This window comes from Nyctereutes procyonoides, unplaced genomic scaffold, assembly GCF_905146905.1.
Source record: "Nyctereutes procyonoides isolate TBG_1078 unplaced genomic scaffold, NYPRO_anot_genome, whole genome shotgun sequence".
In the NCBI taxonomy this organism is placed as follows: Eukaryota; Metazoa; Chordata; class Mammalia; order Carnivora; family Canidae; genus Nyctereutes; species Nyctereutes procyonoides.
This window is the reverse complement of record NW_026575032.1, coordinates 1834501-1858191: the sequence shown is the minus strand read 5'-3', so window position 1 is coordinate 1858191 and position 23691 is coordinate 1834501. Positions and strand designations below refer to the sequence as shown.

The 23691-nt window shown below is 31.7% G+C and overlaps 1 protein-coding gene across 7 annotated transcripts in view; it reads right to left on the bottom strand.

The window, feature by feature from the left end:
* The window catches only part of BLTP1 (bridge-like lipid transfer protein family member 1), a 203403-nt gene that overhangs the window by 142862 nt on the left and 36850 nt on the right, over positions 1-23691 (bottom strand). For all 7 annotated transcript variants that reach the window (XM_055316940.1, XM_055316944.1, XM_055316946.1 and 4 more), the window contains 12 exons: positions 22128-22209; positions 21556-21749; positions 19877-19956; positions 17627-17777; positions 14220-14376; positions 13739-13817; positions 11327-11418; positions 9937-10054; positions 3171-3326; positions 2779-2876; positions 1315-1493; positions 1049-1155 (listed from right to left, as the gene is read on the bottom strand). In XM_055316940.1, the coding sequence (XP_055172915.1) occupies positions 1049-1155; positions 1315-1493; positions 2779-2876; positions 3171-3326; positions 9937-10054; positions 11327-11418; positions 13739-13817; positions 14220-14376; positions 17627-17777; positions 19877-19956; positions 21556-21749; positions 22128-22209 (1493 nt within the window). The remainder of the gene's footprint in view (positions 1-1048; positions 1156-1314; positions 1494-2778; positions 2877-3170; positions 3327-9936; positions 10055-11326; positions 11419-13738; positions 13818-14219; positions 14377-17626; positions 17778-19876; positions 19957-21555; positions 21750-22127; positions 22210-23691) is intronic.

Here is a 23691-nt window from a genome sequence, read left to right as displayed (position 1 = left end):
AATTTCTTAGAAGTTCTTTACGGAACTCTTCACTAAGAAATTCTATTTTGTAATTTTTCATGAAAGTAGCTATCTCTGATATAGTATCTGTAATACATAATGAAAATAGACTTGCAAGTCTAATAATTAAGAATGTGAAATAAAACAGACTTTATTGAAATATGTGTAGAGATACATAAATCAGATAGCATAGAATCAATGAACATTTCCTATTAATAATAGGAATTAATAATAATAATTCCTACTGAGTCCTTTGAATATAAATTCAGGTGACAAACAGGCTTATCTATACTTGGGCATTAAAGTACAAAGCAGTTTTCACATAAACAGCTATTCAAATACAGTGTGATATTATCAAGCTCTGAACATAAGAATAATTATGAAAACTCTTCTTTAACACTTAACTCACAGGAAAAATACAAAGAAAATATCACTTGACTCTAATTTCATTTTGGATCATGGTAACAGGTACATAAGCTTCAAGGAAGCTATGATATGATAGTTTTGAAAATGCATTAAAAAATAACATTTCATGAAGCCAAGTGCTTTAAATACAGATAGATGAAAGAAAGAAAGAAAGAAAGAAAGAAAGAAAGAAAGAAAGAAAGAAAGAAAAAAAGAAAGAGAAAGAAAGAAAGAAAGAAAGAAAGAAAGAAAGAAAGAAAGAAAGAAAGAAATGTATATTTACATCTTATTTGATATTCTAGTCTGGCAGAACTTGAAAAAAATTATTTACTTTCTCTGAGCATATTTATTCAAATCTACTATAACAATAACAATTATCTCAGAGTAGTTGTAAGGATTAAGTGAGATAATACAAACCAGTAAACAGCTTGGTCTAGTATTTGAAACATAGTAAATGCTCAATGAAAGTTAATTATAATTATGCCAAAAATCCTTAAAGATTTTTAAATGTATACAATTATGTCAAATGAAAACATATATTTCCATATTTAAAATTTTTTCTCTTATATTTTTAATAGTTATCAATCATAAAACCAGATGTTCCAAAGTACAAATTATATAAAAATTATATAAAAACACTTACATGATTGTTTTAGCTGCTCATCTGCTTTTTGTGGATAAATTGGATGCCATGTATAATCAATTGTAAGCATGACACTTGGTACAGTCCAGCATTCAACCCAACCGGATCTTTGAAGAACAAAAAATAAAGTTCTGGTCAGGTATTTTATTCTTTTAATCGTATACAAATACCAGTCACAACTTTTACCACTATTGTTTGAAAGAATCAGAAGAATTTTCTCCACATATAAACACAAAATACTTAAATCACTAGTTTTATATACTTACTTTTCTTGTGTAATATTCCGCCATTTTGGTTTAACTGTTTTCTGGCCACTTTGACACTCAGCAGGAATACCAGTATCATGAGTCATTTTATTTGGATGGCAATTCTTTACCAGCATAAATAATGAATATTTACTAGGGTGGCAATCTGGTAGAAATAAATGAAGATCAACATCTTCTCCCTAAAAAAGAATTTATCTTTACCCACAGTAATAAAACAGGTACATAACTATGTTAGATTTCTACTTATAGCCAAAGTTATGTATAATAATATCGAGAATAAATTCAAAAGAAAATGAACATAAATTTCAAAGGCAGATTTTATGATCAACAGTCAGTTAAATAACTGGAATAATATTTTACATTGACTAAAACTAATTTCTGATTAGAAAATTAGGGGAAAAAATCAAGGAAATAAATAGCATAGTCTCCACAAAACAGTAAAAAAATTATCTTCTATGGGATAATACACTGTAGCTCCATCAACTTCCTAGCAAACAGCAAGATTTCATTCTTTTTGAAGGCTGAGTAATATTCCATTGTGTGTATATATACCACAACTTCTTTATCCATTTATCAGTTGATGGACATTTGGGCTCTTGCCATAAAATGGTTATTGTTGATAATGCTGCTATACACATTAGGGTGCCGTGATGCCAGATTTCTTAACCAGCAGCATAGAAGAGTGGTTAAGAGAATGAAGGTCTAACCTATACCACTTGGGTTCAAAGTCCAAGTCAGCCACTCACTGGCCACAAATTACATAAACTCAGTTTCTGTTTCCTATTTCATAAATGCAACTACCTCAAGCAAATTGTTCTGAGAACGAAATGAGTGAAAACACGTAAAGCACTTAGAATAGTGTCTGGCACACAGAAAATGTTTGTTATTAGTAGCTCTTATTTTCTTTAACACCATAACCTCCATCGATACTATAACTATTTCTGATTGCCCATACCCTAAAAGTAGGTGTTCCACAAAATTTAATTTTTTTTCCACAAAATTTTAAACTCATTAGAGTTCCCTTTCAGAGAAAAGGAAGAGAGGTATTTTGTGACTAACCCCTGTATTCATGTTTACAATTAGTAATGAAATATAGGAAAGTGTAAAATCTAATACATATACTGTAAACATCAGAGCTAGAAGGGGTTTTCAAAAGAACATGTAAGTTAGCCACCAAGGTTAGAAATGAGCTGTGGTTAAGAAAATAATCAACTCAGGGAATTTTCTTTTTATCGCCTAACTCCTCAGGGGAAGTCAGGGAACTTAGGGGAAGGACAGAACATTACTGTTAACCACAAAAAAAGAAACAGCAATTTCTGTGACACTGAAGCTCATGAACAATGGTGGAAAGCTAAAATACCACAGGATAGCAAAGAAACAGGCAGGGAAAAGTAAATACAAACTTTGGGAAATCAAACTTACTAATAAACCTGTGGAATAAAGAATGCACACAATTATACATACTCTTAAAGTGAACTTGGTGTTACACGTAGCTGGAACAAAGTCCGTAAAAGGCAAAGAGAAATCAATGTTTAATGTTTCCCCACAGGCTGCCAGATACACTACAAAAAGAGGGGGAGAAAAAGAGAGAAAATTTACTTTTAACTCCAATAAAGCTTTAAAGAAAAAATGCCTTAAAAACATAACTAAAACAATGAAAGATAATATGCTTATTATTATTGTTATTATTATTAGCTAATAAAAACTCTGAAGTAGTTCTCTGAGAGTATTGTAAGACAATGGAAAAAAGACCAATTCTAGTATCTAGTAAAGCTACAAAATCGATGTCAATTTCTGTTGTTGTTATTTGTCTTAAGGAATAGAATACTTGACCTTAATTCTTAAGAAGTTCTTACCATTTTCCTGTTGTTTAGTGGAACAGTCAATCCAATTGTGTTGATTAGCAGCCCAAATCATTTCAAATTGATGAAACATGATTTTAAAATTCCATGTATATGGCACAAATGAAAAAATATCTGGAGCACTATCACTCGACCAGTCTTGAATTAAATCTAAAATTATGTGAGTGGGAGACAGAAAGCAAAATTAATTGCAATCCAGAAAACAAAATATAAATATTCTACCACCAGTCAAAAATAAATTTTTCTTTTGCTACTAAAAGAACTTTTATACTGAAATGCTAAAAGATGATTAAGATATAAGTAAATGATTTAATAGCAAACCAGTGTTTACCTACTAATCACAGTTCCAAGTAAGAGATTTTTCATGCATTTTATATACCTATTATGTTTTAAAGAAATTTTAGGAAGGAGAAAAAAACACCTGAATATCCACTACCCAAATATCCAGCATTATCAATAGTTTTCTAGTTTTTTTTAATGTAGATTTTTATACTATTCTAGATGTACATATTTTATATATTGCTTTTTCCTTATTGAACTCAAAATTTTTCCATGTTATTTCAAATACACATTAACAAAAACTTTAATCCGAGCTCATTAAAGACATTTGCCAGGACTGATTTACTTAGCCATTTAGTAACTTTGGATATTTAGACTCATTCCAAATTTTTGTGTTATATATTATTTTATGTATATTTTCATGCAAGATATTTTAGATATTCAGGAATACTTTGTCAGTATAGATTCCAGAAGTGGAATGGCTAGGTCAAAGTTTATAAATTTTTTCAAAACTGTTGTAAATTACAGGATTGCTTCCCAAGAATAGTGAAATCATTTATACTTCTACAGGAAATCTATGCTTGACTGTCTATCATTGTACTCTCTCCTGCATTATACTTCTTTCCACCTTTCCCTCTTTCCTTCTCTTTTTCTCTGCAGGTAGCGGGAGGTTGTAGCTTGGTAATTAATAGATAATTGAAAACTTATTTTAGTTGAATTTCCTAATTACAAGTAGGGTTGAGCATTTTTTCATGTTGATTTACTCATTAAACAAATACCTACAGAGGGTCTACTGTGCCAGACTATAATGGTGAACACAAACTTGGCCCTGTTAATATTTACAGTCAATAATATCTGATTTCTGATTTGCTGTACTGCTGATTTGCATGGTTTTAAGTGCTGCTTTTTAAAACAATTCATTTATTTAGTCTGCTTATCCTTTGTTACCTTTTTATTTTAATCTCAATAGGCCACAACTCTTTATTATAAAAGCATTAACACTAATCTAAAAAAGTGGCTTTACTTTTTCTTCAGGCATTCACATCGCTTATGTGCATATACTCCCAGCAATCATTATCTTTCAGTACATGGTCTCCTCCTAAAGGTGTCAAGTTCATCTCTGTATACTCATTGTATATAACACGGTGCTATGCATATAAAATTGAGCTTTGTGTAAATGAGAGAGAGAGAGAAACAATTAGAAGCAGTATTATAGCACACTTTGACAGCAGACAGTCCGGGTTTAAATTCTGACTTTACCATTTTACTAGCAATGCAATCTTAATTAATGTAAACGCTATCAGTTTTCTCTTTTACAAAATGAGGACAACTTCACAGACTGTGAGAACTGAGATGGTATGTTTGAAGTTTTAGCATAGTAACTGCTACAAGGTAAGTACTCTATGGAAGCATTTTGTATTAAAGATATTCTAAAGAAAATAGTCAATAAAAATAATTAAATATTTAAAGTAGTTTCTTTGGATTTATTTTTTTAAGATTTTATTTATTTATTCATGAGAGACACAGAAAGAGGCAGAGACGTAGGCAGAGGGGAAGCAGGCTCCCTCTGGGGAGCCTGATATAGGAATCGTTCCCAGGAACCCAGGATCATGACCTGAGCCAAAGACAGAGATACTCAACTGCTGAGACACCCAGGTGTCCCAGTTTCTTTGGATTTTAAATGAGGTCTTTAAACTGAAAAGTACTATATTCAATAATAAAATCAGAAGTCAAATTTATCTTATATAATATCATATGAAATTATGATTTCATTATTATCATTTAAAATTTAGCTGCAATGTACAGAAGCTTGTGTACATTAAAAATCTCTCTTATAAAATGGCAAAATAATATATTTCATATCAAATGTCAATAATTTAAATTAATATTAAATTTTAAGTCAATTGAATATGGAAATTAACCTGTTCTATAAAAACTTCATTTGACAATTTTACTTCAAATGTATTTTTATTTCACTAAACAAGTAATCAGAATGGTTTATCATACTATATACTCTGTATGCTTACTTCTGAAGTTTTACTTCTACTTGCCACCCTACCTAACTAACGTGACTCCATCCCAACTTGCTAGCTTTATTCTTTAGCACAATGGCTAGCAATTGAGAGATACCCAAAAGTCATCTCTGGAATTAACAAACTCTACAGTATAAATTTATTCGTCAAGCTGATTTTATCACTTTCATTCTTCATCAACATTTTTAGTTCTGTACTTTTACTCAAAATATTCATCCCATCTAAAATAATTATACTCTTTGGTATCTATCCTCTCTGATAAAAGAAAACTCTAACCATCATTAACAACAACAGGATACTACAGAGAGAGCAAAGGGTCCACAGTCAAAGAAAAAAAAGTACTTAAATATCTCTTCCACTTACTAGCCTCACGGAGTCTGCCTAAGTCATTGGATGTTTCCCTGCTTCAATTTCCTCACTCAGGGATAGCAATAATAGTTACCTCTTTTCAGAGTCATGAAGGTAATATAAATGAACATGTTTTAGAATTTCTATGAAGACATACTATGCAAATAATCAGTTATTATTACTGAGTTCATTTACATATCCCATTTTAGATCTTATGGTCTTTCCCTTACTTTCTCTGTTTACCTTCAGGTCACAACAATTTCCTCTGTATTCGTGTCTTACACCCATTTGTTAGTTTCAGTTCATGCTAGCACTCAACATATATATAATGTTTTGTATTGTTTCATTTGTTTAGGTCTAGTACACATGCCAATATACTTGATAAATAATGCAAAACAAAAAATGCCCATAAAGTGACATGCCCATAAATTATTCGTGGGCTGAGATCATGGTTTAAATTTCATTATTAAGAGACTTTCAACTTACATTGATTACATTTATCTACTTTACACTTCTAGTTAAAAGATTGAGACATAATTGCTAGTAAAATAAACACAAATTCAAATTATACATTAATCATCTCAGGAAGCTAATATGTTTATAAAGTTATTAGCCAATTATTTTAACAAGTCTTATTGTTTTTTTTCTTCCATGAAATTTCAAGATATTCTGCAGTATAGTTTCCTTCCCATCTTATACAATATCCTTACTGATAATATTTAAAAATATGGCAAAATATTTTTACGAGCCTCAACAACTATATCTAATTGTTTTCTCTTTAAACCAAAAGCTGCTCTCATTAGCAGATGGTCTTATCAAATAATTTAATTTAAAAAAGGAATTATTTTCTTGATGACTACCTTACTTATTTAGACAACAAATTTTTTAAAGTTATTAAGTTGTGATGAACACTGGGTATTGTATGGATGTGCTGAATCACTATATTATACACCTGAAACTAATATTACATTGTATGTTAACTAACTGGAACTTAAATAAAAACTTAATAAAGTTATTAAGTTGGTAATCCAAACATTCATCTGGAAAAAAAATCATCTACAATTGACTTTACAATTAGGTTGTCAGGCTAATACCTATAAAATGTCAGTCAATTGTATTGGAGCTTTGCAATGTTGTTAACATTGTCTTCTCCCCTTCATCAGAGTAAATATAAATCAATTTTTATATTAGCAGAAGAGACTCCATTTATGCCTTTTTTTATATCTTTAATTCCTGAGATTATTATATTTATCATAAAGCTGTCTTTGCCCCACACTAAAATCTCTTAAGAACTTCACTTAATAACTGGCATAAAAATGGCTACTGAGGAATATTATTAGGCATTCCCTCAGATCAAATTAGATCATTTGTTTTCTGCAGAATTCTGTCATTAGAAAAATATAAAACTGAGAAAAGAAAACAGCAATTCAAACACTATAACCAAGTTCGTTCACTCCTAGGCTAAACATATTACTCTCTGATAATTATCCTTTTTAAAGAATAAATAAGTTTTTAAAGGATTCTAAAAAGCAATAGAAGAAATATGAATAAAAGTTACAGATGTAAACTCTGGAATATGAGAACTTTAAGTTTTTTACCTATTTTCTTTAAATTTCTCCAAATAAATTTTAGAAAAATATAACCAAAACAGTGAATTGCAATATGTATAAACTTACAGATTAGAAATAAAGAAAATAATTTAGAAAAAAAGACTTAGGGAAAACATGATTGTAACTTGGGAAATGCTTAGTTGGTTGTTTGAAAGTGACTAACACAATGGTCAGCCTAAATGAAAGTGTTACCACAAAATTAAAAATTTAAATCTTGAGGAATTATCTACTCCAACTATTCTTAGCACTCAGACTTATCAAAGTCTAAGAATGTGAAAAGTCTGGAGTAAAAACAATGTGAAGGATTAAGGCTTGAAAACAGAAACCTATTTTAAAAGGTTAGCAAAGTTAAAACTGCAAAATTTTAAGTGAGAGGAAAACTGCTACTGCTGAAGAAACTATATGTAAACAGATTCTCGAGCCAGATGACTTGGGTTGGAACACTAGCTCGACAGACTTACTAGTTGTGTGACCCTGGACAAACTGCTTGACCACTCTGTAACTTACTTTCCTCATCTGTAAAACAAGGATAACAATAATATCGATCTCAGGAATTATAAGAATTCAACAATTCAATATGTGCAAATTGCTTAGAACAGAGACAAACACATAATACACACTATAAGAATTAGTTTTTTTTTAAATAAATCTGAATTGAGCAGTACTTATTCAATGTTCAGCTTTACTGACAAAAGTTTAAGTTGCCTGGGGTTCTGTTATATCCTCTACTACCGGGACCCCTGACTTGATCCTTGAAGAATTATATATCTCCAAGAACACAGAAGCTTTCTATCTAGTCCCCATGATAAAGTTCCCAAACAAACCAGGAAAAAATATAAAAGACTTAAAATTGAACATTTTGTAATAATGGCATTATAAAATACCCAAACTCTAACAATAGCAAAATTAGGGTATCAATTATTATCTCTATTTCACAGATAAGGAAACAGAGGCAAAATAATTAGATAATTTGGCCAACATCATATTGCTAGTAAATAATGTGAGGGCATAACTATCTATGAACACCTGACTACTACTATATTCCCAAATATCTAATAGTACTCAGCACAGATCAGAAGCCTATAAATGACTGGTGGACATAGGGACAGATGCATGAATGGATAGATGGATGGATGGATAAATGTAGCAATCTGTAAAGCAAATATTAGGTGCTCTGGGGTAGCCACTGACCCTGGCAAATCAGATCAACTCCCTTTAGCTAAACTTTATGGGAAAGTTCTATAGATACAACTTATTTTTGTGTAGTATTATTTATGTTAGAGACCAAAACCACATGTTCCTAAACCCATAAAATATGAGTAGCTATCATAATATGCTTCAAGAAATAAAGGAATTTTTTTCCAATTAATGATAACATCAAATCAATATCCATGCAAATATAAAAGAGTAAGTAGGAGCTCCAAATACAAAAATAACATACCCTTGTACACTGTTGGTGCAAATGTAAATTGGTACAGACAGTGGGGAAAACAGAAATACCGAATGATCCAGTAATTCCACTACTGAGTATTTACCCAAAGAAAATGAAAACACTAATTCAAAAAAATGCATGCATCCCTATGTTTATTGCAGAATTACTTACAATAGTCAAGATATGGAAGTAAACTAAGTGTCCACAATAGATGAATAAAGAAGATGTGGTGTGTGTGTATGTGTACATACACATGTACACACACACACAGAGGAATATTAAGCAGCTATAAAAAATAAAATTTTGCCATTTGCAACAACAACATTTCATCTACATCTGGAATCTAACAAACAGAACAAAGAGCACAAACAAAGAAAATAAACTGATGATTACCAGAGGGGAGGAGGGTAAAGAGATGAGGAAAATAGGTAAGAGGAAGTGGAAGGTACAGGCTTCCAGCTATGGAAAGAGTAAGTCACTGGAATAAAAGGCATGGCATAGGAAATATAGTCAATGGTATTGTAATATCATTGTATGCTGACAGACAGTAGCTAGACTTGTGGTGAGCACAGCATAATAGATAAGAGTTGTTGAATCACTATGTTGTACAACCAAAACTAATGTAATGTGTCAACTATACTTCAAAAAAGTAAAAAAATAAAATATTTGACTATTTGAATATACTATTTGTGAATGACAATAATTGAAACAATATAATGAAGCCATGTTGATGCCTAATTCAGGAAAAGAAAGAAATTGGTTCATCCTCCCTAAATTACCCCCACTAGATGGACATAAAGCACCAGTCTACGACGAGTTCTTTCATTTTTTTGTAAGCCCAATTCTGGGTTGACATTTTCTTTGTTTGTGGTAAAAGAGAACACAAAATATCTGTATTTAAATTTTCTGTTTTATATTCTTAGCCCAAAAAAGAAGTTTAAAAAAATATATGAACTGTATCATCAAATCCCTATGTTAAATCTAAAAGCAAAATTTACTGAATGTAAACAAGTTCACTGTGATAAATCTCACTGTATTTACATTTATTAAAAAATTACCAGTAAAGAAGTTCTTCTGTGCAAAGATGAAGTGGTAGGTAGCTTTATAAACCTCTAATTCACACTGCCAAGTCTGTGGCATGTTCCATATTCGGGGATAACTGGCATTGATGTGGAACTGCAAATGAAATGTTAAGTAAAAATGTTAGAGCTTAAAATGTGACATTGTGTGAAGAGCATAGAAATAAATTCACACACACACACACACACCAGTGGAGTAATTAAAACTTATTTTCCTGCTGAGCTGAACAGAAGGTCCCTTTGAGATTTTAATATTGCTGTGGCTAAAGGTCAGTATCCATGGTTACATTCAGCGCCATGATGTGTCCAGAAAAACTTAAGAACAACAAATCAGGCTATGATTTTGATACTGTAGTCTAGCTAAACTGTTGTTACCAGAGTAACAACCAATGTCACAATTCATCCTTAAGCCTAATCTATTACATGAGAAGCTCTGGGTTTGGCCTCCAGTGCTTTCCAGGTTCCCATTTTGCAGTTTGGTAGTAGTGCTTTATCATGTATTTTAGGTGCTTTATTATGTATTTCATCTTCCAAAGTTTCTGCTAAAGGGAAGAGATTCCTGACCAGGAACAGCATTATTGCACAGCACCATTTATCAGCAATAGCTCAGGAATTCATTAAAATGCTGAATATGCCAGTTTAATATATATTTATAGTATCTAATATATTCTTGGTAATTTCAAATTTTTCCTCTAAATTTACATATATATCATGTATAAATATACTTTTTTTTAGACAATTAAGGATCTAATGACACCAGCTTATAAAAGAATCTTTTCTGAGTATCAGCCATTTTACATAGTGGCTTTTGTTATTATTGTTATTGTTGTCTTCCCTAATAAGGAATAATTTGCCTGATTAATGAAATGTGTCCCCACTGTGCAATTTTAATCATAAGCATTTCTATTTTTTTTCTAATATGGAGCAATCTGCAGTATCAGTAAGATTTTCTTCTTTTTACTTCATTCATTAAGTAAAAAACAAAATGACTTATTAAGCCATGAGAAAGAATCCAATGGGGTCAGAAACATAGTGAAAAATTATCTTTTTTACAACATGGGAGTTAGTCTAGTCATAAAATGAAATTTAAAAATAATATTCACATTTTCAAAGACTAAAAACCACATTAGCATTACCTTCTGCCCATAACCAGAAGTAGAGCAAAAGAGAGATGCCAGAGTCCACAGCACTGGGAATCTACTCTCCTTCACAAAAATAAGGCCAAGAGCACCTGGTAGTTCTTGAATGAGATTAACCACTTAATGACTTCTGGTCATAAAAATTTTATATTAAAAAACTAAAACCAAATTCAGATTTTATGTAAAAAAAAATATATATATATATATAAAATATCATCATTTAAACTTACTGCTAACATTTCTGCTTCTAAAAGAGTCCGGTATTGCATGCTCGTGGTGGCATCAACATGCAAGAGCTGTCCTTTAATTGCAGGAGTATAACCTAGTAAGTGAAAAAATAAAAATTAAGAACTTTAAAAATATAAGTATGATTAAAAATTTTGTACTGGAAACATCTCCCATCACCACCCAAAGAAGGAATCCCTGAAAAACGGTGATGAGACACTATATAAAAACATCCCAGTGACGAGGAGCTTGGTCATAACAGGTGACCTTTCTCATTTTGGACAGCTCTTTGGACAGACTTCTTGAAGAAAGAAAGTTCCACCTTCATAGAATGTCCTCCTGATTTTGCTTTCCAGTGCAAAACTGTAAGTCTACCCGCTAAATGACAGTTTTCAACGATTAAAGACAGCTCCCATGTCCTTTCGTCTTCCACTAACTCAAGGGAACTTATTTTCATCATTTTCAACTGTTCCTTATTAATGAGTTTCTAAGCAACAGCTATTCCTTCTGTAATTAATGACAGTTAGCAAATGACATAGCTACATTCTGAACAAAATCAGAAAAGTGCAGAGTATTTCACTTCTTTTCTTGAAGGGCTGCCCTTCTATGAACACTAATGCTATGGTCACTATTATATGGTTAGTACAACGTGCATCCTGCTCTGGGCATTTTTTTCAAACAGCTGAATCTCTGAAAAAAGTTTTAAATGTATTTTAATCATATTTTGTTAATGTCTAAGGCCTAAGTCTATTTATCCCCTCAGATAGTTATCTTAAAAGCCACCTAATCTTTACCAAGAACCTGATTGTGGGCTTTCTTCAGACCCATAACTCATTAAGAGCGCCACAATCAGTGTGCTATGGCACTTCCCATTAATTCATAATAAGTATTCTTGAGATACTGATTCCCTCAGCCCTCAGGGGCTTCCTTACTCCAGTGTACCAATAATTGTACCAAAAAAAAGTGTACAAATGTCTCCTTGTGTGCAATTTCAGTTTTAAAATAGTAGAGGCACTTCCTTAACTGAATCATTCTCAATTTTGCACAACCCTCAACTATCTTTTTCCTCCTACTATGTATCTGTAATTAAGGTTTCCCTAAAAGATTTCTTTCCAACTCACTACTCTGCATCAACAAGTCCTAGACAATCTCAAGCATCTGCTTCAATACTCTGATTTACCACTCTTTTAAAACCAGCTAAGGTGAGGTTTAACCTTCATCAAAAGAGCCTCAAAGTTACAGGGAAAAGATACACTATGCCATGCTGTTACTGCCTCACAATGGATTATCTAAGTAGGGAGACCCAATCGCTACTTTTTTATACAAGCTGATGAATATAGTCAACCTGCCTTCTTATACCAGCAGCAAAAAATGTGACAGAAATAAATAGAGAGTGAAGAGTGATATAAGAATTACCCTAATTATACTTAGCCATACTTATATTATTGGTTAGTGACAAAAATACGGGTAAGTTGCTATTCTCTGTACTCTCAAGGAAGTGAATAAGTAAAGCAGAATTTCATTTTAATTGCTCTCAATTACAAATATAATAACAGGCTAAGAAGAAGGAATAAAGAAGAAGGCTATATTTTGATAAACTTAACAAAATGTATTTTTTTTAAAGATTTTGTTTATTTATTCATGAGAGACACAGAGAGAGAGAGGGAGAGAGAAAGGCAGAGACACGGGCAGAGGGAGAAGCAGGCTCCATGCAGGGAGCCCAACTTGGGACTCGATCCTGGGTCTCCAGGATCACGCCCTGGGCCGAAGGCAGCGCCAAACCGCTGAGCCACCCAGGCTGCCCAATAAAATGTATTTAATCACATTATTGATTAACTTGTTTCAGAGTCCAAATTTTAAATGCATAATGAATTTAGATTAGCTCAGATGAAGCGATAGCAATCAGAGTATTATTTAATATTTTAAATATAGAATGTTCTGCTTTCTTAAAGTTGTATTTTTCAAAGGATCAGGCTTACTTTGACAAAAATCTATTAACAATATAACCTAAAACAAAACCAGTCAGTCATTCTATCTCATACTGTCCATATACCATATGCCAAGTACTGGGTTCAGTACCAAGTTTACATCAGTTTAAAACACACACACAGCACCTGCTCTTACAGAGCTATTGACTACTAGGAAAAATACATTTTAAACAAATTACGCTCAGTCTTATAAAAGAAGTATTAGGGTATAATGAAGCATTAGACCTAACTTGATTTAAAATTTTTTCCCTTCTTTCTAGGTGCACAAATAATTAAATTATGTAATATGTACTGTTAAGTAAATATAATAGAAAGCTGAAAAAGAAAACCCCACTAATGTTAGTTTAAGTGGGCTAACAAACTATTTTTTATGTGTCAATTATTCCCCTATTTATCATTTAAAATAGAAAAATACTCATTACAGCTTACCATTTTCCTCAACTGTCATTGGAATATTAATTTCTAAATATGAGCCAGCTCCTACATTTACATGCACAGCATTTGTTTCCTATCAAAAGAAAAAAATTAAACCATATAAAACAATTATTTTCTCACTACTTAATCATACTCCCATCTTTATTTTTCAGTTATCACAGACAAAATAAAATCATCAATGATACTTTTAATAGGTATTAAAAGTTTCTAAGAACAAAAGTTCAAAGTTTTACTAAAAATACATTAAAACAATTTAGCTAAATATAAAGGAGAAAAAGAACCAGACTATAGAATTAAGGTTTATTATTAACTTTTTCTACTTTTGGCACTTAATGAAAACAACATATGTACAATTATTACAGAGGGAGGGTGGTGGGAAGCTCACAGAAATGAATCTAAATCACCAGAAAAACACTCTAGAAGATAATGGTCAAATTTTAAACACTATTTTCTACTATATTAGTTCAATAATTACCCTGTTTTTGGTAAACAGCAAATCAATTGTAGCATCTGCAATAATATTCATTCGTAGTTCAAAAGCAAGGATCTGTCGTGGTCTCCCAGGCTGTGCAATTTCAGAAACTTTCAGAACTTGATAATCAGGTGGGAAGAAAAACTTCCATAAACAATCTCTATATAAGGAGGTAAAAAGAATAACTTGTTATTCAAACAAAATTACATCTATACGGGAGCAAAATCAGTATTCTAACTTTGCATTATCACTGCTATCTCATTTAACAATTGGACATGAAATAGAAAAAAGATTAAGTCACAAAATAACACCTAATTTCCTTTCAGTAAAACAAGACTCTTTTCTCCAATATTTTATACTTCCAAAGATCAGCAAGCTTTTAGTATCTTTTTAAGATTTATTTACTTGATAGAAAGCGTGCACAGGCATGTACATACATACATCCCCACAAGAGTGGGGAGGACCAGGGGGAGAGAATTTTCAAGCAGACTCTCTTGCTGAGCATGAAACCCAATGTGGAGCTCAATCTTACAGCCCATGAGATCATGACCTGAGCTAAAACCAAGAGTCCAGAAAGAAAATACCATGTAGGAAAAGCTGAATACCTTAAAGATTCAGAAAAATTACATAAAAGTGGTAGAATGAAATCAAAATCTACAAGCTAACAAGTCATTCTACATCAGAGATCAAAATCTCTTTATAAAACTGAATTATCCAATAGCAAACAGTTGATATTTCTTCTGAAATTTCTTTTTTTTTTTTTACAGATTTTATTTATTTATTCATGCGAGACACAAGGGGGGGGGGGCAGGCAGAGACACAGACAGAAGGAGAAGCAGGCTCCATGCAGGGAGACTGATGTGGGACTCGATCCGGGGTCTCCAGGATCAGGCCCTGAGCTGAAGGCGGCACTAAACCACTGAGCCACCTGGGCTGCCCCTCTTCCGAAATTTCTTACATCTTAGTGGATGCTAAGAAAATTGACCTTACTATTCATTTCTAGTTATAATTCATATTTGCGTAAACACTCAAAATGGGGAAGAAGAAAAGGAAATGGCTACAAAAGAGGAAATGTATATGTAAGTGAAGAGTGAAGTATTGTTAGTAAACTAATCCCATGGGAAAATAAATTTTTCTTTTCTTCCTTTTTTTTTTTTTTTTTTTTTAATAAATCTGAATGAATGGTTTGGTAAGTCCAGGTTGAGAAAGGTATTGCTGTTTTCTCCTGGCAGTGGCAGGATCTACTGAATACAAAGATCACTTTAGAAGTGAATATGGCTGTAGAGTAAAAGAATTTTAGTTTGGACTTTCATGTAAATATACCCTAATATTTTTTAATGTAACAAAATTAAATACAGTTTAAGAATAATCACACGATTCAAATTTTAGAAATGCAAAAATATTTTATGTGTCTGTGTTAAAGCATTGTTTTAATTTTTTCCTTTTAAATATAATAAGGTATAAATGTAACTTAGTGAATGGGATGTAAAACCCCTCATTTTCAACTATTCCACAGTAAATAAAGAATAGTTTAATATGGGGAAACTTTTATCTCAAATTTTATCTAAAAATGAAAATTTAACCAGTAATTTGAAAAGCATTTGTCTCCTAACCTGAAATTTTAAGCTGTTCATTTTCAAGTCTAATAAATAACATAACTAGAACTCAACAAATATTGTATTAGCATATTGCAAGTTTTCAAATAACAAACTTATCATACAATTGCTAAACAGTTACATTTGATGGGGCAGGTATTCCTAAATACTAGAGATACCAAATTTAATAGAACATACTACTTAACAAAGTAGATAATTCTTCAAACAATGCTAGGTAGAAAACATTTTTTAAAACAAGAAATATCAGAAAGGGAGATAGAACATGAAAGACTCCTAACTCTGGGAAACGAACTAGGGGTGGTAGAAGGGGAGGTGGGCGGGGGGGAGGGGTGACTGGGTGACAGGCACTGAGGTGGGCACTTGATGGGATGAGCACTGGGTGTTATTCCATATGTTGGCAAATTGAACACCAATAAAAAATAAATTTATAAAAATAAAAAAAAAGATTAAAAAAAAACAAGAATAAAAAGTCATCATATCAAGTCAGTATTAGCACTCTTCATCAATCAACAGCCCAATATGATCTGCTTTGGTGAATGATTTGGTTTGTATTTCTCCATTTAAGCTAGTTTATGAACAGAAAAACTAACTTAGGCAATGTCTATTTACATAAAAATTTAGATGTTCCCTCATAACCAGTGGTAAATGTCCCTGTCTGTGCTTAAATTCTTCAATAAATAGAAATATGGTCAGAATATATTAAAATAAGAATTACTCCAAAATTAATAGAATGACTAAAAAATTTTAAAAACCTTTCAGACACTGTCCATGACCTCCAGGATAAAATGTTTCTTAACTACCTATAAATCTCCTAACAACCTCCATTGTCATCATGAATTTGCAGAACTCTTCCTTTGTCTCAATTATTTGTCCTCCTCTTCTTTTGTTGGCTAACTAACTCCTACTTAGGTTTCAAAATTCAACTCACATGTTACCTCTACTAGAAAGCCTTCCTAAGTCTTCTCTGATGACTTTTACACTTGTTATGGGAAGAACTGTGTCCCCCTAAAAATTCACATATTGAAGTACTAACCTCAAGTATCTGAGAATTTGCTATTTGGAAATAGAATTTTTAGAAAGATAATGAAGTTAAAAAGTGGTTGTTAGGGTGAATCCTACTCCAAGATGACTGGAGTTCTTCTAAGACAAGGAAACGTGAACACAGAGGCCTACTAGACACACAGAAGGGAAGACCATGGGAAGACTAGTAAGAAGATGGCCATCTCCAAACAAGAGAGAAGCCTTGAACACAACCTACTCTGACAGCCATCAGAAGGGACCAATCCTACCAACACCTTGATCTCAGAATTCTAACCTCCAGAACCATGACAAATTTCTGTTGTTTAAACTACTTAGTTAGGACAGTCTTAGCAAACTAGTACAGTACCTTTCTAATTTCTTCATTAAGACTTTTTACTTCCTTTACTACAGCCCTTCACAAAACTCTTCTGTTTCTTTTTCCTCACTAAAACTGAACTATATGTCTTTTATCTGAATCTTTACAGCCCAATAATCCCTGGCAAATTCATTAATTAAATACAAAAGAAAAAACAAAGGAACCAATAACTATGCTCTTCACTCATCATTTTTCTAACAAATTAGCTCCTCCTTCAGAGTGAACTTGTTTATGCTGATTTCTCTACCAAAAAGTTATAATTTGAATTAAAATGCTTACCCTGTCATAATAAAATAGCTTATAAAAATATTAAGCTACTTTTTAATAAAATTTATAGCATATCTTAATACAGTTAAAGACAGACTTAAAGACTTTAGAAATAGAATTTACTCAAGTACCTTTGCCTATCGGCCCATGGCCCATAATTAAAGTCTGTTCCTTTACCACAAACAATATCCAGTCCCCAACATGGAGGCAAATCTTGTAATTTGCAATCCTCACTGCTCATTTCTCCTTCAATATTTTCTTCTGTTTCTTCTGGAACAAGTCCTATATTACAGAATATACAATACAAAGTCAATTACTTATAATTACTGTCTAAAGATTTCTAGGTCAGTTCTAAAAATGTTTTGCTCCTGGTAACTCTTTACACTCTGAAAAATTACTGAGGATACACAGTGGGAATTTTTGGTATTATCTCTACCATAATTTACTGTATTCAAAATTGGAACAGCAATTTTTTTATATTTTATTTTTAAAGTAACGAAGAACTCGTTGCATGTTGACACAATGAAATGTTTAATAATAATGAACTCATTATATTTCATTTAATAAAATTTAATGCAAATATGATATGAAAACTATTTTATAAAAATTAAATGAAGTTTTAATTCCATTTGTACTTATTTTTTTCCAAAGATTTTATTTATTTATTCATGAGAGACACAAAGAGGCAAAGACATAGAGAAAGAGAGAAGCAGGCTCCCCCAGGGAGCCTGATGTGGGCCTAGATCCCTGGGCCTGGCGATCATGCCCTGAGCCAAAGCAGATGCTCAACTGCTGAGCTACCCAAGAGCCCTTAATTCCATTTTTATTTTATTTTTTTAATTCCATTTTTAAAGAAAATACTTCTTAATGAAAAATAACATTATTTATTGAGCAAATTCATTTTAGAAATAAGTATTGGCATTGTTTTCATTTTGGCAAATCTCTTTAATGTTCAGCTTAGTAGAAAAAAAGCAAATTCTCAAAGCTGCTTCTGCATTTAATCTATTGTTCAAGGATCTGAGGAAAACCTAAACTCAAACAAATAGGTATACAGAAAAGGGAGGAGTATCTTAATAGCTTTTTCAGATAATTTTGGATATTCTTCTCTGACACTATACCAAAATTGAACAAGTGGTAGTTTCTTAAAAGTTATTTGCAATGTGGAATCTTGGAAACCCTATCACTGAATTTTTCATACCCTGATACATTAAAACTTACTAATCTTCTACTTTGAATATATCTTTTACCCATGGCATAACTTTTAACATCATGCATTTGGAAAATACTGACTCACAGAGACATGCGTATGTTTTCCAAATACTGACAAATTTCATTATTAAACATTTTTAAAATCACATTTGTTAATAACACTAGTCTTATCAGAAAAGTCCTTAAGCTCACAGTAGCAGACCCAAATTTTCCAAAATTCTGATTTTCATGTGAAAACTCAAAATCATAGTTTGTCTCTAGTTGCTCCTTCAAGTAAAACGGGTGATTCATGAAGAGCAAATAATTCAGGTGGGAACTCAACTACACAAGTGCTCCTCCAAAGATCAGTATACTCTGGAATGTAGCAGAAGTATATTATATGTACTTGCCATTTTATCATACTGAATATTTAAAAGTTTATTCAAGGGTCAAGACTTGATAAAAATAATTTTTACTGCTTAACCAAGGTTTTTTAAAGTAATACTGGTATTTGTTTTACTGTAAATGTGTGGCAGTGAACAAGACAGTGATTACTAGTTTGGTTTGGAACTACTGCCTTAATTCATGCTAATACACCAACACTTTCACCCACCATCGCTTTTGTACCAGCAGTGCAGATGTCAATATGGTGAAAGAGGCAACTAACATCCTACTTTTCCTCTGAAAATACTCTGACCTCATAAACCCCATAAAGGCATAAAAAGTAGGAAAAAAAGGGCTAAAAATCCAGGGTTTGGCTACTTTTATAAAATTCAAGCCACCTGTAAAGCACTGTAACCAGCTACATTTCAATCCTTAAACTTCAAGTCTCAAATCTAATATACTACGATTTTTTTTTCTCTCAAGCTAGTATGAACTACCTTAACTGTCATCACATTCTCTAAAGGTTTTCACACAAGATCACTTGCATTCACAATTTTTGAGGTACACTTCTGAAAATATAATTGAATAAAAGATTCCTATACTGTTCCTTTGGTCTGAATTTCAATTTTCAATTAAAATTTTTGATAAATGACACAGACATTTTTTAGGTAGGCACTCTTCCATCCATATTTACCATTTATTGATGTTTATTTTATTCTAGCTAGGGAGACTTAAAATATTTTTAAATATAAATATTTCATAGAGGAAACAGAAGCTTAGCTATGAAACATACTTTCATAGATTAATACCTGGCTCATCCATGTAGTAGTAGATGTCAACATCATTTGATTGCATCACCACAAACCCTTCTCCCATTAATCTTGGTGGCCTATAAGAAGGAAGGGGGAAGGCAAACTAAGTATCTCCAGAATAGAAAATGTTCTGTATTCTAATTATGGTAGTAATAGTTGAAAACAAAAAGAGAAAAAAAAACCTAAAGAGCAATCAAGTGTAGTATATTGAAAAGGGAAAACAAACATCTTTTACACAATTAAGGGAAAACAAACATCTTTTACACAATTAAGTTTTGCATATTTGTATTCTATATTAGACTAAATAATAAAATGGTACTGAAAAAATTTTAGTTAATATATTAGTTTCAAAATGAAAAAAGAAAATCTGCTTTACATTTTTCATTTTAAGTTTTAAATGATAGGGATCAATTTAAATCAAACTTTAATTAAATACAATGGAAGAATAATGATCATTGGAATAATTATATTCTATATTTATAACAAGAACTTAAAATTCAACCATTTTAATATTAATAATACTTTACAGTTGAATAGGAAATATTTTATATATCTGTAAAATGCTGTCATTTTTATTTTTAAGAACTGTATATTATCTTTATCTTATCTGTTCTCAAGAATATCTAGTTGATCAATTTGAAAAAATTCTGGAATGAATGTTTCTCTACAATCACTTTCCCACAAACTTTACTTGCTTTGATTCAACAACTTTTTATCATTCACATACATCTTCCTTCCATATTAAAATTGACTTCTCAATCATTAGATAATATATATAAATTAGCAATCTTCTAAATATGTATTAAATGACAAACATTAATATTTAATATCATTTAATTTCCATACTTACTTTTGAAGGGTAAAAAATACAATTTCACATTTTTTTTACAAAAATTAATAAAACACTTTTTTATCTTACTCCAGTAAATTTCACATAGTCCAGATTTATTCGGTGTTATAACTTTTACCCATAATATACAGAACTGTGTGCACAGCCCACATTCTACAAAATGCTTACCAAAGTTTGTGATTATGAAGAATGAGATGAAGTAAACTCAGTATCCCTGGTACTCAAGTAGGGAAAACTTCTCTATCATTCTAAGCAATCCCCAGGAAATCTAATAAGCAAGGTAGCCAAAAGGTGGAACTAAGAAGGAATAAACCTGCTTCTTATAAACTCATAAACTTTTTACTGCCTGCACACAAAGATAAAAGCTGGGACAGTTCTAAAACTGTATCATGCTAACTTCACCAGTTTTCCAAGAGTAATTTAGACTCAATTTTCAAGTTTTCATGAACTCAAAATGGTATTCACGATACTACACTTGTATTAATAACTAATCCCTTATGTAAATAAAAATCTACCTGTAATGTATATTTTCTGAGCTACAAACATCAGAAATAAGTTTCAATTGTCCAAAATAAGTTTCTCAAGTATAGTGAAAAGGTGAAAAGGATAGAAAAATTATAGTTATAATGTTATAGGAAAATATTTAAAATTAGAGTTCATCAATAGATATCCATTTATCTTATAAAGTAAGACTATACTGTTAACTTATTTAATACAGAAATATACCCAATTATTGCCCAACTTAGAGCAAAAAAAAAAAAAGGATTCTAATTGATATCTATGTTAGATATAAAGAAATTATGTTATTTTTATAAAACTTTCTTACTCATCATTTTGAAGACCAACGTATCTTGGACTAGGAACTAGCATGACTCGAACATTTTCAAGCTTCCCTTTCACAATATGCATGAATTGGTCAAGATGACTAGAAGGTGGTTTTGTAGTATAAGTTAAGAAAGCATCATCAAAGTTGATACATAGAGTTTGAGGTTGGTAATGATTTCCAAAGGCCAAACGTCCCTAAAAAATAGATAAGAGAAATTATGTCACAATATAGAGACCATATATTTTTCCTTAGTTGATCTCATAACAAACATTTTCAAGCAACAACTAAATAATTCCACTTTAGCACTATATACTATTCAAATTATTTCACTGATCAATTTAGGCCAGTGTTTAAAGAAATCTAAGTACTTGTGAATAAAAAACCCTTAAGACCTAATAAATTTGTGCTAAGATGGTATTGGTGTTGAAATAATTCTTTCACACTTTTATGAACTTTGGAACCAAAACAACTCTATAAAATTACTTTCTTTTCTTAAGTGAAAATTTTATTTGCAAATATAGGGGTTTCCATTATTAACCCACAAAATATTAATTGTAGCGAAATTTACTTACTGTGCTCACATTGACCTTTATGACTGGAATAAGTGATCTCCATGAAGATGTGGGGTCTTGAGATTCTGTTTTTACTTTAACCCTGAGAAAAAGAAAAAGAAAAATAGATATACATAAGAAAAACCTAAGTAGCTGACTTCTCCACAAAGTTACCAGCTGTAACTTTCCAAATGCATCTAATGATTGCTCCAGTAAACAAAATAAAGACAGCATCTGACAGAATACTAATACCTCTCAATTACCTCTTGGAATGCACTCTGTCATATATCATTTTTGGACTGGCAAAGAATAATAATGAAACAATGTTGTCTGAGTGATAATAAGTTTTAATGACAAAAGTATAAATTATGGTATGTTGTCATTATATCCACCATTATACTCATTACAATGTGATATTTCTTAAGACAACCTACACTAATAAAACAACAAATGACCAAGGAACAAGTCGCTTTGATATTTTCTACTGTTCTAAGCACTTTTGACAACTCAGCTGATCCTTTCCCTTCCCATCTCCATCACTTTGTGACACTTTGTGACAAAATTTCCTCTCAATAAAATGAAAATGAGAAGTCAAGAGTAAGAAAAAAGAAACAGGCCATACACAAAGTATACAAAATTTAAGATATGAAAATTTCACAGCAAATCAATCACTAAAGATTTCAGATGAGAACTCAAGGTATATATCTTCAATAATCCAGTAACTCCTAAATCACAATTCTGAGGGCATCTCCACTAAGGTAGCCTTCAGTGCTTAAAACTAAATTTGAAACTAACCTATCTCCCTTCTAACCTCTTTCTCGAAGATTCCATGAGCATGACCACTAATTAAATTAGAAACTGGATTCATTATTGCCTCATCCTTCTTACTACTTCTCCACACCTAATCTATCACTTCTTATGGATTCATTTGCCTAAATATACCTGTAACCCATCCACTTCTCTCCCTTCTCTTTGTTACCAACCCAATTGATGATCATCTCTTCCTTGGGCTGTCACAACATCTTTCTTCCTTCTCAGTGTGTATAACTTTTATTTCCTTTCGTCTTATTGCAATAGGTAGTACTTCAAGCACAAAGGTGAAAAGGAGGGGGACATTTTTGCTTTGTACCTGATCTTAATGGGAAAGCTTCTAGTTTCTCACCAGTAAGTGTATTGTTAACTGTAGAATTTCTGTAGATATTCTTTATTAAATCAAAGTTCTCCTTTATTCCTAGTTTACTCTGAGATCTTAATCATGAATGAGTGTTGGATTTTGTTACTTTTTCCTTCATCTATTGATACGATCATTTGATTTTTTTCATTTTTAGCCTGTGAACTGATTTTTGAATGTTGAGCTAGCCTTGTATACCTAATAGTTTTTCAAGCAGATGATGAGGACATTTATTCCCAATTAAATATTTCATGGATATTATGTCCCAGGCACTGAGCTAAGAGACCAGGGATACCGAGACTACGACAACCGTTCTGTTTTGAGGGAATTTATAGTCTAGAATGGGAGTAAGAATAGTTAATAGGCAATTTTAGTGCAAGGAGTGTTACCTCATTCATTTGGGGAATATAAATA